This window comes from Microcaecilia unicolor, chromosome 1 (genome assembly GCF_901765095.1).
Source record: "Microcaecilia unicolor chromosome 1, aMicUni1.1, whole genome shotgun sequence".
Taxonomy (NCBI): domain Eukaryota; kingdom Metazoa; phylum Chordata; class Amphibia; order Gymnophiona; family Siphonopidae; genus Microcaecilia; species Microcaecilia unicolor.
The window spans coordinates 644,620,773-644,642,788 of NC_044031.1; the positions used below are offsets into that span (position 1 = coordinate 644,620,773).

At 43.4% G+C, this 22,016-nt stretch overlaps 2 protein-coding genes across 5 annotated transcripts in view; both read right to left on the reverse strand.

The window, feature by feature from the left end:
• LOC115482348 (membrane-spanning 4-domains subfamily A member 4A-like) overlaps window positions 1-3,745 on the reverse strand; it is a 32,899-nt gene extending 29,154 nt beyond the window's left edge. Inside the window, exons 1-2 of one of the 4 annotated variants that reach the window (XM_030222086.1) lie at window positions 3,532-3,745; window positions 3,146-3,241 (exon numbers count right to left, since the gene is read on the reverse strand). In XM_030222086.1, the coding sequence (XP_030077946.1) occupies window positions 3,146-3,199 (54 nt within the window). In that variant the 5' untranslated portion in view covers window positions 3,200-3,241; window positions 3,532-3,745. Of the gene's footprint in view, window positions 1-3,145; window positions 3,245-3,367; window positions 3,451-3,531 lie in introns of those variants that run through there. The other 3 variants (XM_030222078.1, XM_030222092.1, XM_030222069.1) reach the window with 3 other exon arrangements.
• Window positions 3,746-20,217: 16,472 nt separating this feature from the next.
• The window catches only part of LOC115460548 (cobalamin binding intrinsic factor-like), a 34,681-nt gene continuing 32,882 nt past the window's right edge, over window positions 20,218-22,016 (reverse strand). The window contains exon 4 of the mRNA XM_030190313.1: window positions 20,218-20,548. Coding sequence (XP_030046173.1) covers window positions 20,487-20,548 — 62 coding nt within the window. The 3' untranslated portion in view covers window positions 20,218-20,486. The remainder of the gene's footprint in view (window positions 20,549-22,016) is intronic.

Genomic DNA, 22,016 nt, shown 5'->3' on the forward strand with positions numbered 1-22,016 from the left:
TTTATACCAGCCCTATGACTATAAGTGATCATCCCTAAAATATAGGTGCATTTTCAACCTGTTATGCTAGAATTCAATAAAGTAACATTGTCATCTTCTTTTCTTTATATAGCAGGCTCTAAATAGGTGTCCTCCAAATGTTTAAATGTAGGTGTTTCTTTATAGAATTTCCCTCTACATACCTATGACCTAGCCTAATCATCATAAGACTATAAGAACACATGGCATGCCATGTTAGGTCAGACCAAAGATCTTTCAAGACCAGCATTGTTTCTCCAACAGTGGTCAATCTGAGTCATTAGGAATTCCCTGGAGAATTACAAAGAATAGATCCATTCCTTGTTTTTCACTCCCAGGGATAAGCAGTGGCTTTCCCCAAATCTGTCTGATTAAAAAATATTTATGGGCATTTCCCCGAGGAACTTGCTAACCTCTTTTAAACTCAGCTATGCTAGCTGCCTTGACCTCATCCTCTACCAAAAATCCTCAGTTTGGTTGTGCATGAGTGAACAAATAATTTCTCCAATTTATTTTAAATCTTCTTCCTGTTTACTTCCCAAGTCCTATAGTCCCCTGTTAGTTTCATGGCACATCCCCTAGTTCTAGTACTATCTGAAAGAGTAAACAGCTATTCCTTAGTTTACTGTTCCACCCCACTTAACCTGTTTAGCCTTTCTCCATAAGGGAGGCGTTCCATGCCCTTTACCATTTTGTGGTCCTATTCTGAAATTTTCTAGCTCTGTTATATCCTTCTTGATATGGGGCAATAAGAAATTGCACAAGGTTGACTAGTGATCTAGGGTTGGGAGACGGGAATGGTCCTCTTTATATGGAAGGTGACCCCAAGTGGTAGTCCCACAGGACTCGGAGCCAGACAGGTCTGGAGAAGAGGAGGGCCACTCATGTCTCCAAACCCTCAACTACCAGGCAATCCTCCAGGTAAGCCCTGGGGGTGGGCAGGGAGTCCAGGGCTGTCAGGAGGAGTGGAGAAGAGTGGGCACTGCAGCTCTGGCAGTGGTGGTGGTGGGAGGGGGAGGGAACAGGCTCTGGAATGGAATAGCTGAAGCCTGGTGGAAAACCTCATCATGGATAGTGTATGCTAATTCGGGGGGGAGCATGCTAATCTGGAGGGCATGCTAATCGGGAGGGGGGTGTTCTGGTTAAGGGGAGGTATGCTGATATGGATGATGAATGGCCTTATCAACATTTGATGGCAAGATGCCAGTTTGGGAAGGAGGTATGTGCAGCCTTATCTTCTGCCCAAACTAGCACCTAGCCATTACTTACCCACGTGTGGGGTCTGAAATGTTTATTCCGCTTCTGAAATGGGGAATAAGCATATTTGTTTATTTTTATGTTTATTTGATATACCGCCTTTACAAAATGAGGCCAAAACAGTCTACAAAAAAGAAAAAAGGCCAAATGCAGGGAAAGAAAGAAAAGGAACTCCATATTAATGGTAAAGTGATCTGGTCATCGTGGTAGTCCACTTTTGAAGGTAATAAATAGAAATAAACCAAAACATAGAAAAGAAAATAAGATGATACCTTTTTTATTGGACTAATTTAATACATTTTTTGAAGAAGGGTTACCTTCGAAAATTAATCAAAAAATTAAATGTATTTAGTCCAATAAAAAATATATCATCTTATTTTCTTTTCTATGTTTTGGCTTATTTCTATTTATTACAAATTAATGATAGAAAGAACTGGTTTGAAAAAATGACTCTTAAGTAGAGATTTAAATTTAGGAAAGGAGTTTAGGAGCTAAGTAGTAGAATGCAGAGGACCTGGTCGATTTATAGTACACTAAACTAGGGGAAGGGAGAACCAAGTGGTGCACGTCAAGGGAACGAAGAGAACAGGTAGGGGTATAGGGAATATATCTTCTAGGAATGCCCTAATCCCACCCAATACACACCTAAACGAAGCCCCCTTGCTATTTGCAGGCACCTGGATTTTTGACATGCATATCCTGGCTTTGTAAAATGTGAACTTAGACGTTTATGCAAGATAAACATTTAAGTGCTGGTTTATGCACGTCTCAAACACGAATAGCCCTTCTGAAATGTCCGCCATATTGTACTAACGTACTCCCAAGGCAGCAAACCCATTTTCAAAAAGAAATATTCCACCACGCGTCATGCCCCTACCCAAATCCTCCCCAGTTTCCCTGCAGGTGCAAAAAAAGGTGCATAGTTTTACCCAGACTGAGGGTAAGAGCAATTTTCAAGCACCCCTTTTTTTTGCATGGTTTTCAAAAATTACCCTCAGTATACAGTAGAACTTGAAATATTCAGCATGCTTGCTCATTCCACTTACTTTAATCTACGCAGCATGAATTTCCTGCTAGGCTGCAAAAAATCAGTGCAAGGTTTAGAACAGTAGAAGTTAAGCACAATGGTGTTAAGCCAGAAAACAAAGCAAATACAGTAGATTCCGGTTAATTTGGACACCGGTTAATCGGGGCAGCCACTTATTTGTTCCAAATCCGGGAGAACAAAAATAAAAGCATATTTTTAAGGTGGAAAAGTTTTGCTTATTTAGGACACTGCACCATTTAATTGGGCCAATAGGTCCGCATTTGCACTCTCTATATTATTCTCTAGGTCAGTGCAAATTTTTCTGTCCTCCCCCTGCCTTCCCCATTCCGTTACCGAGCCCTACTCCCAAATCAGACATGGGGCTTGTGCTCTCAGCAGTACTCCTCTTCCACGATCTTAACGTTACTCCCCGCATCCATCTCTGCACAGTCAACTAATGAGATGACATGCATAGAAGGCGGGGCCAACTGGCATTCCCTTTTTACAACCCAAAACAACCACTTCCACCCTGTAATGCCACTTCTTACCATGCGGTCTTTAACTTCCACCCCCGCAGTGTAAGGTAACTGGAGTGAGCGCCAACCGGATTTGATTCCCACTGTATCCCTTTGTGATTCTGGGCAAGTTTGTTTTTTGGGGGCAGACGCTTAATCAGGACAAATTACTGTGGTCCCAATGTGTCCCAATTAACCGTAATCTACTTACATGGTGTTTCTCAGTAGCTCTCAGGGGATAACTTTTATCACTCAGCAGATGTATAGATCTATCTAATATAGTATAGGGCTCTGGAGATTCTGATCATGTTATTAGTGAAATTATTACCCCCAGTGCTTTGGGTTCTCCTTGCAGGAACCTCTGTGAAACCAGTCCAGCCATCAGCTTTCCAATGGTCAGCAATAGGCAAGAGCCAGAAGAACCCTACTAAGAAGAAAAAGGAAGACCGTGTCAGTGAAATATCAATAACCCTGCTAGTTCCAGAACGCCCTCTGTTACCACACATGCAGTCCTAATACTTAAGGTTAAAAATTTGAGAGAAGGCTGTACCCCTTTCATATATTTTTAATGCCATTATTGTTTCCACAGGATACAAAAGTAAAAATAAAAACAGAAGTATCCCCAAGTCCTGCCACAGCCTTCTTGTCTCCTTCTCCTGAAAACCTACAATAATTTTTTTTTAAATTTCTGTTTCTTTCTTAATGGAAACTTACTGAAAACTCTAGAAAGGGCTGGAAGGACTCCTGGGTGTATTGAGATTCAAAATCTGTTTACAAACTTCAGACAAACTTAGCCACATCCTTCTGTCTCTCTCAGCTTCTAACTTGCCAACACAAGTCTGCCAGACTCTTTCATTGCCAAGCTGCTGTTCTGTATCCCTTGCATTTTAATTTTCCCACCATCTCTGCACAGCTGTCCCTGTCTTTTCTGGTTCCTGAACTCACTTCTGCTCTTACTGTATCTGAGCATTTTTACAAAAGAGAGAGAGAGAGAGAGAGAAATAATCCCATACCGTGCCTTAGTGAGTTGTAACCTAATTATTCCTTACATTAAGACTAAACATTTATGATGGCAAAACCAAGCACGGAAATGTTACAACTTCCTAGAAGCATAAGGAACAGCGTGTACATTTCATCAGGGTAGACACTGCACTAGAATAGTAAAGATGAAAAAAATATTACAGTAGTTATGCACTGGAGATCTATAAGAAAAGGAAAAGGTTACTGCAAGGTAGGACTGAGGTGCTTTGCAAAACTGTATGCAAAACTCAGGACCAAGTACAGTACATTGGGAGATTTGAATGTAGATCTCAGGATTGAGGTGCTGTGACAGAGCTGTGTAGGGGACATAGGAGCGAGGTAGATTGGGAGAGTGGTATGTGGATCTCAGTACTGGAATAGTGAAGGAGCTAAAAGGTAGGATTGAGGTGCTATAGCAGAGCTGTGTGGGGGACACAGGAGCAAGGTACATTGGGAGAGTGGTATGTGGATCTCAGTACTGGAATAGGGAGGTGGCTGGAAGGCAGGATTGAGGTGCTTTGGCAGAGCTGTGTGTGGGGATCCCACTAATTAACATTTTTTCTAGAAAAAAACAACAACACATAATTGGAAATTTCCATAGGTATATAGAGGTTTTGTCCAGTGTTATGATGCAGCTTGCTGTCCTCTTACTGTACTGTGATCCTCCTCTGACTTTGGATTTGAAATACTCACCTGTCCAAATCTGAGCTTCAGGTGAGCTGCATACAGCTACAACAGGTTTTTTCCCTTTTACTAAGCTGTGGTAAAAAGGGCCCTGCTCTGGTGGAGGGACCATTTTTGCCATACACTGAGGCCCTTTTTACTGCAGTGGATAAAAAGGCTGAAAAAAGACATGGCCATGCAGTAAGATTTCACTTACCGCATGGCTCCTGTGCTGCCCAATTACCGCTGGGCTTGCCACGCTAAAAAATATGGACCTATTTTCCCTAGCGTGGGAAGTGGCATGTGCTGTGGTTGGAGCTACCGCCAGCGCTCACATCGGGCCAGTGGTAGCTCCAGATTGGCACGCAGTAATGCCCACATTGGGCTTACTGCCACTTTGTAAAAGGGCCCCTAAGAGACCAATATTCAAAACAAATTATGCATTTGCTGGCAGTCAATCAACACATTAAGGCAGGGATTCCCAAACTTTTTCAGTTTGCGGCACCCCGCCCTGGCCACATGGGTCTCCACACCACTCCCCCCCCCCCCGACCACATAGGTCGCCACACACACATACACACACACACACACACCACCACCACCACATAGGTCTCCCTTTCTCTGCAGCTCTCTGACTTCCCCAAATCCAGCATCGCTCATTACCTTCCTTCCTACAGGTCCAGGATCGCTGCCACTTCCTTCTTTTTTCCCTCGCCACCGCTGCAGTGCTTGCACTTTACATTTTCGGGCCATCCACGATTCACACAGGCACTCTGGGGCATAGGCGCCGACTCCGTGGGTGCTGTGGGTGCTCGAGCACCCCCAATATTTCACCCGCCGGAACCGGAAGTTTCCTTCACCAGCCCAACCTGCCCGGTGCCCGCCCTCTTCTCCCTCAGTCCTCCGCCGGTCCGCCCTTGCCTTCCTGCGTGCCGCTCAGAATTTTAAGTCATCTTACCTCGGGGTCCCGACGGCAGCAGTGAAAGGTGTGCAGGCTCGGTGCTTCAGCCTTCCCTTCTCTCTCTCTCAGCTCTGCTCCCGCCCTCATTTCCTGTTTCCGCAAGGGTGGGACTAGAGCTGAGAGAGAGAGAAGGGAAGGCTGAAGCGCCTAGCCTGCACGCCTTTCACTGCTGCCGCCAGGACCCCGAGGTAAGATGACTTTTAAAATTCGGAACTCGGAGGGAGGGAGGGAGGGAGGGAGGGGGGCCTGGAACTGGGAGGGAGGGAGGCCTGGACCTCGGAGGGAGGGAGGCAGGCAGGCCTGGACCTCGGAGGGAGGCCTGGACCTTGGAGGGAGGGGGAGGAGGGAGGGGGAGGAGGGGAGGGGGAGGAGGGGAGAGGGGGAGGAAGGGGGAGGGGATGGGGGAGGAGCACCCCCAATCATTTTGAAAAGTTGGCTCCTATGCTCTGGGGCCTTCCCAGTCTGCCACATCTGGCCCTCTCTGATGCAGCGTCCTGTTGTGAAGGCCGGACACAGCAAAGGGAAATCCCTGTAGTGCTTATGTGAATCGCGGATGGCCCAAAAATGTAGCGGCGGCGGGGGAAGAAGCAGGAAGCAGCAGATGCCGGACCTGCGGGAGGGGAAAATAGGGAGTGATGCACTGTGGCATCCCTGAGAGTTTGCTGCACTGCACCAGGGCACCACGGTGCACAGTTTGGGAACCGATGCATTAAGAACTAAAAAATGCACTGAAAAAAATGCACACAGATCATGATTTTATAAATGTGTAGCACTTAGAACTGATTTCTGTGCCAAACCTTGGGTGCGAGGATGTACACCAGCTGAAACCTGGTGTAAATCCTGCTGCGTAATTTAGGTGCGGATTCCCACTATTCAGTAACACTACGCACATCTTTAATGAATGCCACTGACCCACCTATGCCCCTGCCCCCTTTAGAGCTGTGTGCCACAAAATTTGTGCACGGATCTTTATAGAATAGCACTTGCCAATTAGACTGTTAGCACTCAATTATTGTTGCCAATTGGCTCATTAGCCTATTTAGTTGCATGCGCATCTCAGGATAGCACACAATTTTGCATGCGGAAATTTGCACACTATTTACAGAATCCAGGGGTAAATGAGTGGGCTCTATTACACCTTGGTAAGATTACAATAAGATTTTTGGTGAGTGTGATTCTGAGATAATATAAAAAACAAGCCTGTGCTCATACATAATGTTAACCAGCACCTGCTCCTGGTGTATGGAAATCTCTCTCATACATATTCATTAGAAAATGAAATGAAAATTGGGGAACAAAACACAATAACAATCCTAAGTCAAAAGATAAATAATAAAATCAAAAACCTCAGGGAAAATACGTTTAACCACTTTAAATAAAAAAATTATATATAGAAATCATAACAAAGAAAAAGAAACGAATGTGCTCAGAAGGGGTCACCACTTAATATTACAGCAGCAGTCAGTTTCAAACATTGCATATACTCCATCTGAAAATAGTACACTTCAAACCATAACTTTAGAACTCATCTTTTCCATGAAGATCACTTTCATCAGAAATATCCATTAAAGAATATCATATAGTTCCAACAATCTCTCTTTAAATGGTGGTCTTCCACAATTCCAACAGATCATCTCCAATTTATATTTTTCACCAACTACATACAGTTCACTCCTACATGGGTCCATAAGTACATATATTTTGCCATACTGGGGCAGACCGAAGGTCCATCAAGCCCAGCATCCTGTTTCCAACAGTGGCCAGGTCAAAAGTACCTGGCAAGATCCCAAAACATACATAGTAACATAGTAGATGACGGCAGAAAAAGACCTGCACGGTCCATCCAGTCTGCCCAAGAAGATAAATTCATATGTGCTACTTTTTTTATTTGTACTGTCCTCTTCAGGGCACAGACCGTATAAGTCTGGCCAGCCCTATCCCCGCCTCCCAACTACCAGTCCCGCCTCCCACCACCAGCTCTGGCACAGACCATATAAGTCTGCCCAGCACTATCCCCGCCGCCCAACTACCAGCCCCGGCACAGACCGTATAAGTCTGCCCAGCACTAGCCCCGCTGCCCAACCACCAGCCCAGGCACAGACCGTATAAGTCTACCCAGCACTAGCCCCGCCTCCCAACCAACCAGCTCTATTGCAGTGGTTCCCAAACCAGGTCCCGGAGGCACCCCAGCCAGTCAGGTTTTCAGGATATCCACAATGAATATTCATGAGAGATTTGCATGCATTGGAACCACTGTGCTATTGCTTGAGTGAGACATAGTAACATAGTAGATGACGGCCGAAAAAGACCTGCACGGTCCATCCAGTCTGCCCAAGAAGATAAATTCATATGTGCTACTTTTTTTATTTGTACTTTCCTCTTCAGTGCACAGACCGTATAAGTCTGGCCAGCCCTATCCCCGCCTCCCAACCACCAACCCCGCCTCCCAACCACCAGCTCTGGCACAGACCGTATAAGTCTGCCCAGCACTATCCCTGCCACCCACCACCGGCTCTGGCACAGACCGTATAAGTCTGCCCAGCACTATCCCCGCCGACCAACCACCAGTCCCGGCACAGACCGTATAAGTCTGCCCAGCACTAGTCCCCCCTTCCAACCACCAGCCCCAGCACAGACCGTATATGTCTGCCCACACTAGCCCCGCCTCCCAACCACCAGCTCTGCCACCCATTCTAGGCTAAGCTCCTGAGGATCCCTTTCTTCTGCACAGGATTCCTTTATGTTTATCCCACGCATGTTTGAATTCCGTTACCGTTTTCATCTCCACCACCTCCCGCGGGAGGGCATTCCAAGCATCCACCACCCTCTCCGTGAAAAAATACTTCCTGACATTCTTCTTGAGTCTGCCCCCCTTCAATCTCATTTCATGCCCTCTCGTTCTACCGCCTTCCCATCTCCGGAAAAGGTTCATTTGCGGATTAATACCTTTCAAATATTTGAACGTCTGTATCATATCACCCCTGTTCCTCCTTTCCTCCAGGGTATACATGTTCAGGTCCGCAAGTCTCTCCTCATACGTCTTGTAACGCAAATCCCATACCATCCTCGTAGCTTTTCTTTGCACCGCTTCAATTCTTTTTACATCCTTAGCAAGATACGGCCTCCAAAACTGAACACAATACTCCAGGTGGGGCCTCACCAACGACTTGTACAGGGGCATCAACACCTCTTTTCATCTGCTGGTCACACCTCTCTCTATACAGCCTAGTAACCTTCTAGCTACGGCCACCGCCTTGTCACACTGTTTCATCGCCTTCAGATCCTCAGATACTATCACCCCAAGATCCCTCTCCCCATCCGTACCTAGCAGACTCTCACCGCCTAACACATACGCCTCTCTTGGATTTCTACTCCCTAAGTGCATCACTTTGCATTTCTTCGCATTGAATTTTAATTGCCAAACCTTAGACCATTCTTCTAGCTTTTTCAGATCCTTTTTCATGTTTTCCACTCCCTCCAGGGTGTCCACTGTGTTACAAATCTTAGTATCATCCGCAAATAGGCAAACTTTACCTTCTAACCCTTCGGCAATGTCACTCACAAATATATTGAACAGAATTGGCCCCAGCACCGATCCCTGAGGCACTCCACTACTCACCTTTCCCTCCTCCAAGCGAACTCCATTCACCACAACCCTCTGGCGCCTGTCCGTCAACCAGTTCCTAATCCAGTTCACCACTTTGGGTCCTATCTTCAGCCCATCCAGTTTATTTAAGAGCCTCCTGTGGGGAACCGTGTCAAAAGCCTTGCTGAAATCTAAGTAGATTACGTCTATAGCACGTCCACAGTTCAATTCTCCGGTCACCCAATCAAAGAATTCTTACAGTACAATACATTTTATGCTGCTTATTCTAGAAATAAGCAGTGGAGTTTCCCCAAGTCCATTTTAATAATGGTCTATGGACTTTTCCTTTAGGAAACTATCCAAACCTTTTTTTAAAATCCTGTTAAGCTAACTGCTTTTTCTACATTCTCTGGCAATGAATTCCAGAGTTTAATTACACGTTGAATGAAGAAATATTTTCTTCGATTTATTTTAAACTAGTAAAAAAGCCCCGTTTCTGATGCAAATGAAACGGGGGCTAGCAAGGTTTTCTTCTGTGTGCATGTGGGAGTGTGTGTGTCCCTGCCTTCTGCCCTCTCTCCCCTCCCCCCTCTAAGTCCTTCACTGTTACAGAGAGAGCAATTTGATTTCGTGCTTTACTGGTTTTCCTTCACTGACTGTTTGTGTTACAGAGAGGGCGGGGCAGACACTCATGGGGAAACCGGATATCTCTCCCCCTTCACACTTCCGGCTGGAGGCTTCATAGAACGTTGGTGGTGCCTTTTATATAGAGAGATTTACTACTTTGTAGCTTCATTATGTGCCCCCTAGTCCTAGTATTTTTGGAAAGAGTAAACAAGCGATTCACGTCTACCCGTTCCACTCCATTCATTATTTTATAGACCTCTATCATATCTCCCCTCAGCTGTCTTTTCTCCAAGCTGAACAGCCCTAGCCGCTTTAGCCTTTCCTCATATGGAAGTCGTCCCATCCCCCACTTTTGTGGCCCTTCTCTGTACCTTTTCTAATTCCACTATATCTTTTTTGAGGTGCAGTGACCAGAATTGCACACAATATTCAAAGTGTGGTCACACCATGGAGCGATGCAAAGGCATTATAACGTCCTCACTTTTGTTTTCCATTCCTTGCCTAATAATGCCTAACATTCAATTTGCTTTCTTAGCGGCCGCCGCACACTGAGCAGCGGGTTTCAACATATCATCAACAATGACGCCTAGGTAGCTTTCCTGGTCGGTGACTTCTAATGTGGAACCTTGCATTACATAACTATAATATGGGTTCTTCTTTCCCACATGCATCACTTTGCACTTGCTCACATGCGATGAAGCTACAAAGTAGTAAATCTAGTATGAATCGGAGAAAATGTTTCTTCACTGATCGTGTAATTAAACGCTGGAATTCGTTGCCAGAGAATGTGGTAAAGGTGGTTAGCTTAGCGGGGTTTAAAAAAAGTTTGGCCATCTTCGTAAAGGAAAAGTACATAGACCATCATTAAATTGACTTGATAAAATCCACTGCTATTTCTGGGATAAGCAGCATAAAATGTATTGAACTTTTTCAGGATCTTGCCAGGTATTTGTGACCTAGACAGGATGCTGGGCTTGAAGGACCTTTGGTCTGTCCCAGTATGGCAATACTTATGTACTTATGTACTTAAACGTCATCTGCCATTTAGATGCCAAGTCTCCCAGTCCATGTTTCACTGTTATCAGGGAGCAATTAACAGCAGTTTCTTCCTGGAAGAACTTATCCACGAAAAAACATTCATGTCCCTCAGAAATCCCGGAAAACAGTATCTTCTTTCACATATTGTTCCCGCTCTGAAAGAGTTCACAGAGGAGGTCAAAACAGTGTGATTAGGAGCAGGTGTTCTTGGTCTCTTTTAAAGCTGAGGTGCTGCAAATGACAGAACACTGTGTGAAAATGTTTTATCAGAATCTGCAAAGATTCATTAAAATACTCTGTTTTATACTGTAGCCTCATGATAATCACCTGGATTGTAAAGAGTTAAAGCTTTCTGATTATGAGCTGTTTTCCACCATGATTTCTTTTTTTTCTGTCTTCCTTCCTACAGCTGGTTGCATGTTGTTGCATGCCATGACCTCATTATTTCACAATGCAAATAGCTTACTGGCCTCAGCCCAAAACTTCAAAAAACAAACAGGCTTAAAATGTGAAATTATACTTTATTTTGTATGCATTCACATGTATGCTTATTTTCAGTGTTACTATGCATTTATACAGTGTGTGAATCATACCATGTTTGTTAAATTTGGGGGTAAGATAATTATTGTACATCATTTATTGAATTCTTGTATTCTAAGTTATCATAATACCTATATAATCTGTATGTTTAATACATTTCTTGAAATTGTAAACGAAAGATGTGGCTCAGTTTCTTGATTTGTGTCCATGGTGGGCGGTCTTCTCCTTCTGACCTTGTCCTGACAGTCTACCCAGCAACAGACCACATAGCAATTGGTAAATGCAGCCAAAAGCAAGCTGGGAGGATAACTGTGTCTGAGCAGGAAAAGGCAGTGTAAACATATCAAGAAACATTAAACTACTTAAAGAATTATGAGCTTTGGAAGATACTGGAGTAGAGTGGAGGCCATTTTGTGGTTCTAGTAGTCTAATCATGGTAGGCTTCAGGTCCTTTTTAAATAATCTTTGATGTTCCTATCAATTTATTAATCATGTCATTGAGAAATATTCAGCCTTTCAGATTTTTAGTTCACATGAGCAGTAGGATAAGACTATTAAAAGGAAATTTGCCTTTAACATGTGGAATTTGTAGAACATATTGTTTACTTATTATTGCCCTAAAACATTTCATCAGTATCTTTCTGCAGCAAGCAGGGGCACTAAAATTCAAGGTCATAAGAGTCAAATTGCATATTCAAATATGAACCACAGTTCTAACTCAAAGAGAAATATGAGAAGACTAACTTTGAAGATTTATGGATCAAATATCCACAATATAGATCCTAAAAAAGGAAAAAAATGTATACAGTGGGGGAAATAAGTATTTGATCCCTTGCTGATTTTGTAAGTGTGCCCACTGACAAAGACATGAGCAGCCCATAATTGAAGGGTAGGTTATTGGTAACAGTGAGAGATAGCACATCACAAATTAAATCCGGAAAATCACATTGTGGAAAGTATATGAATTTATTTGCATTCTGCAGAGGGAAATAAGTATTTGATCCCCCACCAACCAGTAAGAGATCTGGCCCCTACAGACCAGGTAGATGCTCCAAATCAACTCGTTACCTGCATGACAGACAGCTGTCGGCAATGGTCACCTGTATGAAAGACACCTGTCCACAGACTCAGTGAATCAGTCAGACTCTAACCTCTACAAAATGGCCAAGAGCAAGGAGCTGTCTAAGGATGTCAGGGACAAGATCATACACCTGCACAAGGCTGGAATGGGCTACAAAACCATCAGTAAGATGCTGGGCGAGAAGGAGACAACTGTTGGTGCCATAGTAAGAAAATGGAAGAAGTACAAAATGACTGTCAATCGACAAAGATCTGGGGCTCCACGCAAAATCTCACCTCGTGGGGTATCCTTGATCATGAGGAAGGTTAGAAATCAGCCTACAACTACAAGGGGGGAACTTGTCAATGATCTCAAGGCAGCTGGGACCACTGTCACCACGAAAACCATTGGTAACACATTACGACATAACGGATTGCAATCCTGCAGTGCCCGCAAGGTCCCCCTGCTCCGGAAGGCACATGTGACGGCCCGTCTGAAGTTTGCCAGTGAACACCTGGATGATGCCGAGAGTGATTGGGAGAAGGTGCTGTGGTCAGATGAGACAAAAATTGAGCTCTTTGGCATGAACTCAACTCGCCGTGTTTGGAGGAAGAGAAATGCTGCCTATGACCCAAAGAACACCGTCCCCACTGTCAAGCATGGAGGTGGAAATGTTATGTTTTGGGGGTGTTTCTCTGCTAAGGGCACAGGACTACTTCACCGCATCAATGGGAGAATGGATGGGGCCATGTACCGTACAATTCTGAGTGACAACCTCCTTCCCTCCGCCAGGGCCTTAAAAATGGGTCGTGGCTGGGTCTTCCAGCACGACAATGACCCAAAACATACAGCCAAGGCAACAAAGGAGTGGCTCAGGAAGAAGCACATTAGGGTCATGGAGTGGCCTAGCCAGTCACCAGACCTTAATCCCATTGAAAACTTATGGAGGGAGCTGAAGCTGCGAGTTGCCAAGCGACAGCCCAGAACTCTTAATGATTTAGAGATGATCTGCAAAGAGGAGTGGACCAAAATTCCTCCTGACATGTGTGCAAACCTCATCATCAACTACAGAAGACGTCTGACCGCTGTGCTTGCCAACAAGGGTTTTGCCACCAAGTATTAGGTCTTGTTTGCCAGAGGGATCAAATACTTATTTCCCTCTGCAGAATGCAAATAAATTCATATACTTTCCACAATGTGATTTTCCGGATTTAATTTGTGATGTGCTATCTCTCACTGTTACCAATAACCTACCCTTCAATTATGGGCTGCTCATGTCTTTGTCAGTGGGCAAACTTACAAAATCAGCAAGGGATCAAATACTTATTTCCCCCACTGTAAGTGAAGGAGAGATTCTCAGAGTGTTAACTCACCCAGACGGAGCAGCACCCAAAGGTAATATCTGCTCCTAAGGGTGGACAAATTTCTTGATCATTGAACTTCTCCAAATTTTTTGTATGTATATAATATGAGCAAACCAGTGCTCCCAAAATCATATAGAAGAATCACCTAAATAATTTAGACTTCAAAGTTATCTACTCATATACTCAAATGAACCTTATGTGTTCCAATGTTTACAATACTGAAGGGGATCAAATCCCTCTCTTATTCTCACTTAATTCACAAATACTAAGAATGTATCCTGTGTATGTATTTTAAAGATAAACTCTCCTCTCCTCCAACTTCTGAGAGTATAATCCCCATGTATACTCCTTTAAAACCTGCTGCTATTCTTGAGTTAATCTTAAGCTGTTCTTTAAACTGTGGTTTTATCTTGTCTCTTTATGAACAAGCTATTATTGGTATTGTCTTATCTCCATGTAAGCAACATATCTTATTTTCACATGAACAACTTCCCTTGAAAATGTACTACAGAAGTTTATTGTGTAGATATATACTAATACAGTAATACAATCATACGGTATACATTCCTAACCTGTGAGAAAACTCTCTAAATATACTTAATACTCTCTATACACATTGAAAACACTACTCAAAATAATAAAGGCGCACTTATCTCAGTGCCGCTGGGTGTGTGCACTGCACCCAGGAGGCATAAAATTATCTCAACGTTTTTCAGCGTCTCTCAGTAAATTACCAACTTTTTCTCTTCTGTGGCTGTTTTCATAACGAGTTCAACACTGCAGAGTTTTGAGGGGTCTTCACCAGGAACTCAAAATGTTCTGAAAGCCAAAATACAAAAGAAGTGCCGCAATTCTAATATTAAACGGCTTGCCAAAGCCAAAGGTTTTTTATGCTCCCCAGGCAGGAAATGAGGTCATGACGCACCAGCTACGTCTAAACTTCAAAAGGAGCTCGGAGAATACCGAGCCCCTAAATATTAACCATCTAGAATGCACAAATGCAAGCGGTATAACATAACAGTGTAAACCGCATGTACAAAAGCCATATGAATGCAATCATGATTTCAAAATAATGCCATGTTTCTCCCATGGTATCTTGGCTCTTGTTATATCAGTTTCCTTAAGAAATGTAAAATCAAAACTGAAGACTGGTTTAGTTTGGCCTTTTTGATCTGGACCATTCTGTGCCATCCTTTCACTGTTTCTCCCTCCCCATCAGTGGCGTCTCTATTCAGAAATATTTGGGGTGGCACCAGGAGGCCAAGCTAGGTATGGTGGGGCATGTCAAAATGAACTTTTATCACATCGTACCCCTCTTCCCCAATACACACTTTTAAATTAGCATTATAATTGATAGTATCATTCAACAAATTCTTCTGTGAGTGGTCTCTATATAATCATTACATAAACCCTGAAGGTCCAGTTCTATAAATTCATATTCCCCAACAATGGAGCAATCCCTCTTAGAAGTCACCAAGCAAAAAATATTCAAATTGTTATTATTACCCCATGAACAGTACACGCTCCTTCCACTGCCAGACACTTTGTTTAAAGTACATGGGTTTTTGTTTGTTTTGTCTGAACATATTTATTTTGGGTGACCTTGCTCCAGAGTCTGCTTTCAGAAAGGCCAGACACTGTGAAATAACACAAAACCATTCAAAATGATGTCCAAAACATAAATAGGAGAAACATACCTTGATCCACCTATGAAAAGAGAGAGTTATAAATATTATAGTTTTTATAGTTTTATTAAATTTGCTATACCGCTCTGATGGGCAGAGCAGAGCAGTGTAAAAACTAAATAAAAACTTTCGAGAAACTATTTTGTCACTTAACATGTAATTAAACTCTGGAATTTGTTGCCAGTGGATGTAGGAAAAGCAGTTAGCTTAGCAAGGTTTTAAAAAGGTTTGGATGGCTTCCTAAAGGAAAAGTCCATAGACCATTATTAAAATGGACTTGGGGAAAATACAGTGCTTATTATGCAGCATATTGTACTGTTTTGGGATCTCGCCAGGTACTTGTGATCTGGATTGGCTACTGTTGGAAACAGGATGCTGGACTTGATGGACCTTCGGTTTGTCCCAGTATGACAATACTTATGTACTTATAAAACAATAAAAGAGAAGAAAGGAAGGTACTACAATATCGATAGGATAGTGGACCAATCATACAAGAGAGGGCAGAGGGGAACAAGAGGAAGGGGTGGGGAACTAGACAATATGTAGGGAGGAGAACCGGGCAGTTGCTGGGGATCCCAATCAGATGCCAGCATCATATGCCTTACCAAAAAGCCAGGCTTTTGAGTTGCTTTTAAGAGATTGCTATGGAGAGAAAGAGGGAGCCCATTCCAGACAAAAGATGTGAGAAAGAAGAAGCCTGAGCATCTGGTGGAGTCTAACTGAGCAGCTGTGGGACTAGGGAGAACCAAGCGATGGTCACTCACAGAGTGAAGAAGTCTGACAGAAGAGTATGAGATGGTAAGACAGGATAGGTGATCGAGAGTGCCAAGGCAAAAAGCCTTAAATGTGAGTGTTGCTATTTTGTGGATGATCTGTTGTACAACTGGTAACCAATGGTGGACTTTCAGGAGATGAGTGGTATATTCATTTCGGCGGGCATGGCAGAGGAGGTGAATAGCTGTATTCTGGAATGTATGAAGTGTCTTTAATGTAGAACGCGGAAGGCCAACATAGGTGATATTACAATAATCAAGGCGTGTCATAAATAGAAAATCAGAGCGTGAAAGGTATTGGGAATGAAATAGTGTCGAATAGCCCAAAGTTGCCAGCAGAATCCTTCACCTGAGTCACATATGCAGAACACGGGTAGACCCTCCACTGATACAAAATAGGGGGGCCACAAAAAACATTCAGGAGATCCCCAAGAAAGGCAGATTCTATAAGCTGGGAAAATACTGGTAAAAGGAATAGAAATGCATTTTCTTCCATGCTCTGCTAAATACAAAAATAGAAAAGATGTGCATTTCCAAAAAAGCAAACATATACTAATCCTTAAAAAGTACTAAATACAAATCCATTTCATAGATGGGTTTCATAATTGACAATAGCACAATTACATTGGCAAATGTCTATGTCCCTAACCAACAAGTACTTTAAACTTTCACTTAGCTTCACTGGGGATAGAATTTTCAAGGGAAGAAACTTGAAAGAACTTTTAAGTCCTGCTCTGCTTCTGCAGTTTGTTAAGTCAGTTGATTCACTTAGGGACACAGAAAGCGCAGCCGCTGTGCCACCTGCAACATCACTAAGGAATGTAGTGAGTTTCAAAATCTTGTGGATGGTAAGGTGTATCACCTTAAATTTAGCACTGACTGTAAATCATGAGGAGTACTGTATCTGTTGAGATGTCCCTGTAATAAAATCTACATTGGTAATACCACACGGAGCCTTCACATTCTTATGAATGAACATAGACATTGTTTACGTCATTTAAACACAAGTTTGAGGAATTTGAGTGCCATGTCATGGAACAGATTTTTTGTACTATTAGAGGTGGTGATTGGGGCAGGTGGTTACTTCAGCGTGAACAACATTGGATCCATCAGTTGCAGTCCACTGAACCTGGTCTGCTTTTTTTATAAGACATTTGTCACAGTGCCAGTTTAGCCTTTGTTAAGATTATGTTGCCAGTAAAGTTTTTTGAAATTGCAGTGACATCATTGTTGGCATTTTAAGTACACTGTGGTGCTATTTTGATGCTGCATTTTTGCCTAGCAGCGGTGTCGACTTTGAAAAGTGTACAAGTAAGTATTCAGCTCATGGTTTTCAATATCACCTTTACGCTGATGACTCCCAGATCTACCTCTCCACACCAGAAATCTCGGCAGAAATCCAGGCCAAGATATCAGCCTGCTTGTCTGACATTGCCGCCTGGATGTCTCACCGCCACCTGAAGCTCAATATGTCTAAAACTGAGCTCCTTATCTTCCCACCTAAACCAACTTCTCCCCTTCCCCCACTCTCTATTTCTGTCGACAACACGCTCATTCTTTCTGTCTCATCTGCTCGTAACCTTGGGGTCATCTTCGATTCCTCCCTCTCCTTCTCTGCACATATTCAACAGATTGCTAAAACCTGTCGTTTCTTCCTCTATAATATCACCAAAATTCGCCCTCTCCTTTCTGAGCACGCTACCAGAACCCTCATCCACACTCTCATCACCTCTCGCTTGGACTACTGCAACTTGCTTCTCACAGGTCTTCCACTCAGCCATCTCTCTCCTCTTCAATCTGTTCAAAATTCTGCTGCACGATTAATATTTCGCCAAAGTCGCTATGCCCATATCAGCCCTCTTCTGAAGTCACTTCACTGGCTCCCTATCCGTTTCCGTATACAGTTCAAACTCCTCTTATTGACCTATAAGTGCATTCACTCTGCTGCCCCTCACTACCTCTCCACCCTCATCTCTCCCTACACTCCTTCCTAGGAACTCCGTTCACTAGGCAAATCTCTCCTAATTGCACCCTTCTCCTCCTCCATCGCTAACTCCAGACTCCGTTCCTTTTATCTCGCCGCACCTTACGCCTGGAATAGACTTCCTGAGCCATTACATCAAGCTCCATCCCTGGCCACCTTCAAATCCGGGCTAAAGGCTTACCTGTTTGATGCTGCTTTTAATTCCTAACTTGTCACCTGCTCGTAACCTTTATCTTGCCTTCCTTTCTTCAATAGTCCCTTTCCCTATGTGTCCTATCTGTCTGTCCTACCCTTATCCCTTGTTTGTCCTGGCTGTCTGTCCTGGATTAGATTGTAAGCTCTTTTGAGCAGGGACTGTCTTTTCTTCATGTTCAATTGTGAAGCGCTGCATACGACTGGTAGCGCTGTAGAAATGATTGGTAGTAGTAGTAGTAAGTAAGTCTGTGCATTACCTTGAGTTGGGGTTTTTTCAAACACTCTTTTTTACCAGTTGTTAAGTTTTCATACATGTCTTTCTTTCATGCAGACTCAAGAATGTGTTATTCCCCTGACGAAGCCTAACCAACAAGTAGCCTTTTTCCTCCATCCCTTCTTTTGCACCCTTAAAGCTTCTGCTAGAGGACCCATTTCTCTAGGAAGAGATTATAATATAGTACTGACACCAAAGGACAGATCACAAGGGGGATCATGAGTATCTTGAGAAGCAAAATTAAAAAAAAATATCTAACAGATGCTTGGAAGGAAGAAGCGGATGGAAAAGCAGGCTACACTTGTTTTAACTCAGTTTATCATTCTTACTCTTGAATTGACTTCTGGTTCATTTCAGCTAAAACGTTATCTGTGCTGCAATCTGTCTGATTGGGACCCATACCTATTTCTGATCAAGCATATCTGACCCTTAACTTACGACAAGGATTTAGCTCATGAATTATTATGTTAGTTGACCTGAATTTGTGGATAAACTCACTGAAGCTTGGCAGGAATATAAACAATTTAACTACAACTCAGATACTAATGTTTTCAGTATATGGGATGCTGCTAAGTCAAAGGACAAGGAGGTAGGAGTGGACAAATAAAAAAATGAATCGTAGAACCTTGAAGTAAGAACTAATGAGCTGAATGAATTTTATCGCTGGAGGCTAGAGCAGCAACACTTCAAGGAGGTGAGACTGACAGAGATGTATATAGATGAGGGGGCCGACATTCGGACCATAGGAGTTAGACTGGCTAACTCCCATGGTCAGTGCTGAGTTCAGATATTCAATATTGGGCTGTTTCCGTTGACCAGCATTGAATATCCGGTTTATTTTTGCCCGGTTTAAAAGACTTAGCCGGTTATTTTTAAACCGGCCAAAAATAGCCCACCTTTTCATGCGGCCAAATATGGTTGCTATATAACCGGCTATCTGTTAGCTGCTAACCGGGAATATTCAGCGGGGGGATAGCTGGTTATCTCCCGCTGAATATCGGTGGATAGCTGGTTAAATGCTATTTAACCGGTCAGCAGTCTTTCTGGCTGGTTAAATAGCGCTGAGTATCGGGTGGACTGGGAATTTTGTTCCATTGGAATCCATGCAGTGTCTCTGGCAGCCAGACTCATAGTTTACGGCTGAAAGTTGGAAAAATAGTCTTATCCAGCAAACAGGAGTACGGGATCATGGTAAATCCCCAGAAAGCCTCCAGAGATTCTGCATGGGAAAGCACTACAGATTCTCCTACTTACCACTCCCCTAGAGAAATCCCTAGGCTTTGCTCGACTCCCTGTACACTCCCTGCAGGTAGTACATACATCCTGTGAATCCAGAGGAGGGCCCTGGACAGCACCAGGAAGTTTTCATGACCATTTTGGGCACCATTGCTAGAACAGTGTATACGTGAAAAGAAAGATCAGGACCTCCCCCCGCCTCACCTCCCCCCAAAAAACATGGAGCATGATTTTACATGTCAGCAGAAATGAGGAACGCCCATTTAAATCAGGTTTGAATGATCATTTATGGATCAGTGCCAGAAAGGAATTTGGAATAGAGTAGGGAGATAAGAGAGAGAGAGAGCGCACAAGTATTATTTGAACAAAACTTGTAATATGACAAATTAACACATTGACAGTGCTTAAATGTTTTAATAGAGTAAACTGAAGACACATAAAATTGAACATTAGTAAAGTAAAGGGATTTTCCGAAGAATCCCTTTTATTTATCTGTCATAATCACTTTAGTTGTGGACAAAGGCAAAGCCAGATAAGCCATAAAAAACATCCTCCCTCCCTTTATCAATATGTGAGGTTAGGGACAAGTTAGTTACAGCATCTGGAAGCATGGAGAGACTTCACCAGTACTGCCTTTTGCTGCAGAGAACAAAGCTTTGGGTATCAGTATGTACTGAAGATAGCTAGGATATTCTCATTGTTCCGGGGTTTATATGTTCCAACACCTGTGAGAAATAAGAAGGAAAACAGGAATATTAAACAGACGCTGGAGAGAGCAGGGACAAGAAACACAACTAGGGTGCAGGGCAATTCTATGAATCAGACATTAACATTAACCCGTGCGCTGTGCGTATAATATTCAGAATACTCACACGTACATGTACATATATAGTAACATAGTAGGTGACGGCAGAAAAAGACCTGCACGGTCCATCCAGTCTGCACAACAAGACAAACTCATATGTGCTACTTTTTGTGTATATCTTACCTTGATTTGTACCTGTCCTTTTCAGGGCACAGACCGTATAAGTCTGCCCAGCACTATCCCCGCCTCCCACCACCGGCTCTGGCACAGGCTATGTGTCTGGCCAGCACTATCCCCGTCTCCCAACCACCAGCCCAGCCTCCCATCACCAGCTCTGTCACCCAATCTCGGCTAAGCTCCTGAGGATCCATTTCTTCTGAGTAGGATTCCTTTATGTTTTTCCCACGCATGTTTGAATTACGTTACCGTTTTCCTCTCCACCACCTCCCACGGGACGGCGTTCCAAGCATCCACCACTCTCTCCGTGAAAAAATACTTCCTGACATTTTTAATTAGTCTGCCCCCCTTCAATCTCATTTCATGTCCTCTAGTTCTGCCGCCTTCCCATCTCCGGAAAAGGTTCGTTTGCGGATTAATACCTTTCAAATATTTGAACGTTTGTATATATACAAGCATATATGCCAAATTTTCACCTAAGTGCCATTCTGTAAATACATGCTTATCTTATCTAGTGGTTAGAGCACCAATTTTGACATCCAGAGGTGCCCGGTTCAAATCCCACTGCTGTTCCTTGTGATCTTAGGCTAGCCACTTAACCCTCCATTGCCTCAAGTACAAAATTAGATTGTGAGCCCTCCAGGGACAGGGACGTACCCCATTGTACTTGAATGTAACTCACCTTGAGCTACTACTGAAAAAGGCGTGAGCAAAATCCAAATAAATAAATAAATAGAACAAGTGTCAGACACGTGGGAAGAGCCTGGACGTGGCATGGACAGGACCAATGGTGTCATTAGACAAAGGTATTTGGTTGGGGGGGGGGCAGAAGGGAGGTAATCCATGCATTAGGGGAGGCAAGTGAAAGTGACATTTCTGCACATCACACCCCTCCCCTCCCCAAAGGCCTTAGAAACCCCTTTATCCAGTTTCAGGCACACAGAGAGCAAGTATTTCATAGCACTATTCAATGAATTCTTCCATATGGGAGTGAAGTCCGGAGACCATAGAGCTGTGGTTCTCAATCCAGTTTGGTTTTCAGGAAATTCACAACGAATGTACATGAGACCGATTTGCACACGCTGCCCCTTTGTTATGCAAATCAATCTCATGCATATGCATGGAGAATATCCTGGATGTGCCTGGAGGACTGGGTTGAGAAGCACTGCTACAGAGGATAGGACAGAAACTCAGTGTAAACCTGTCACTCC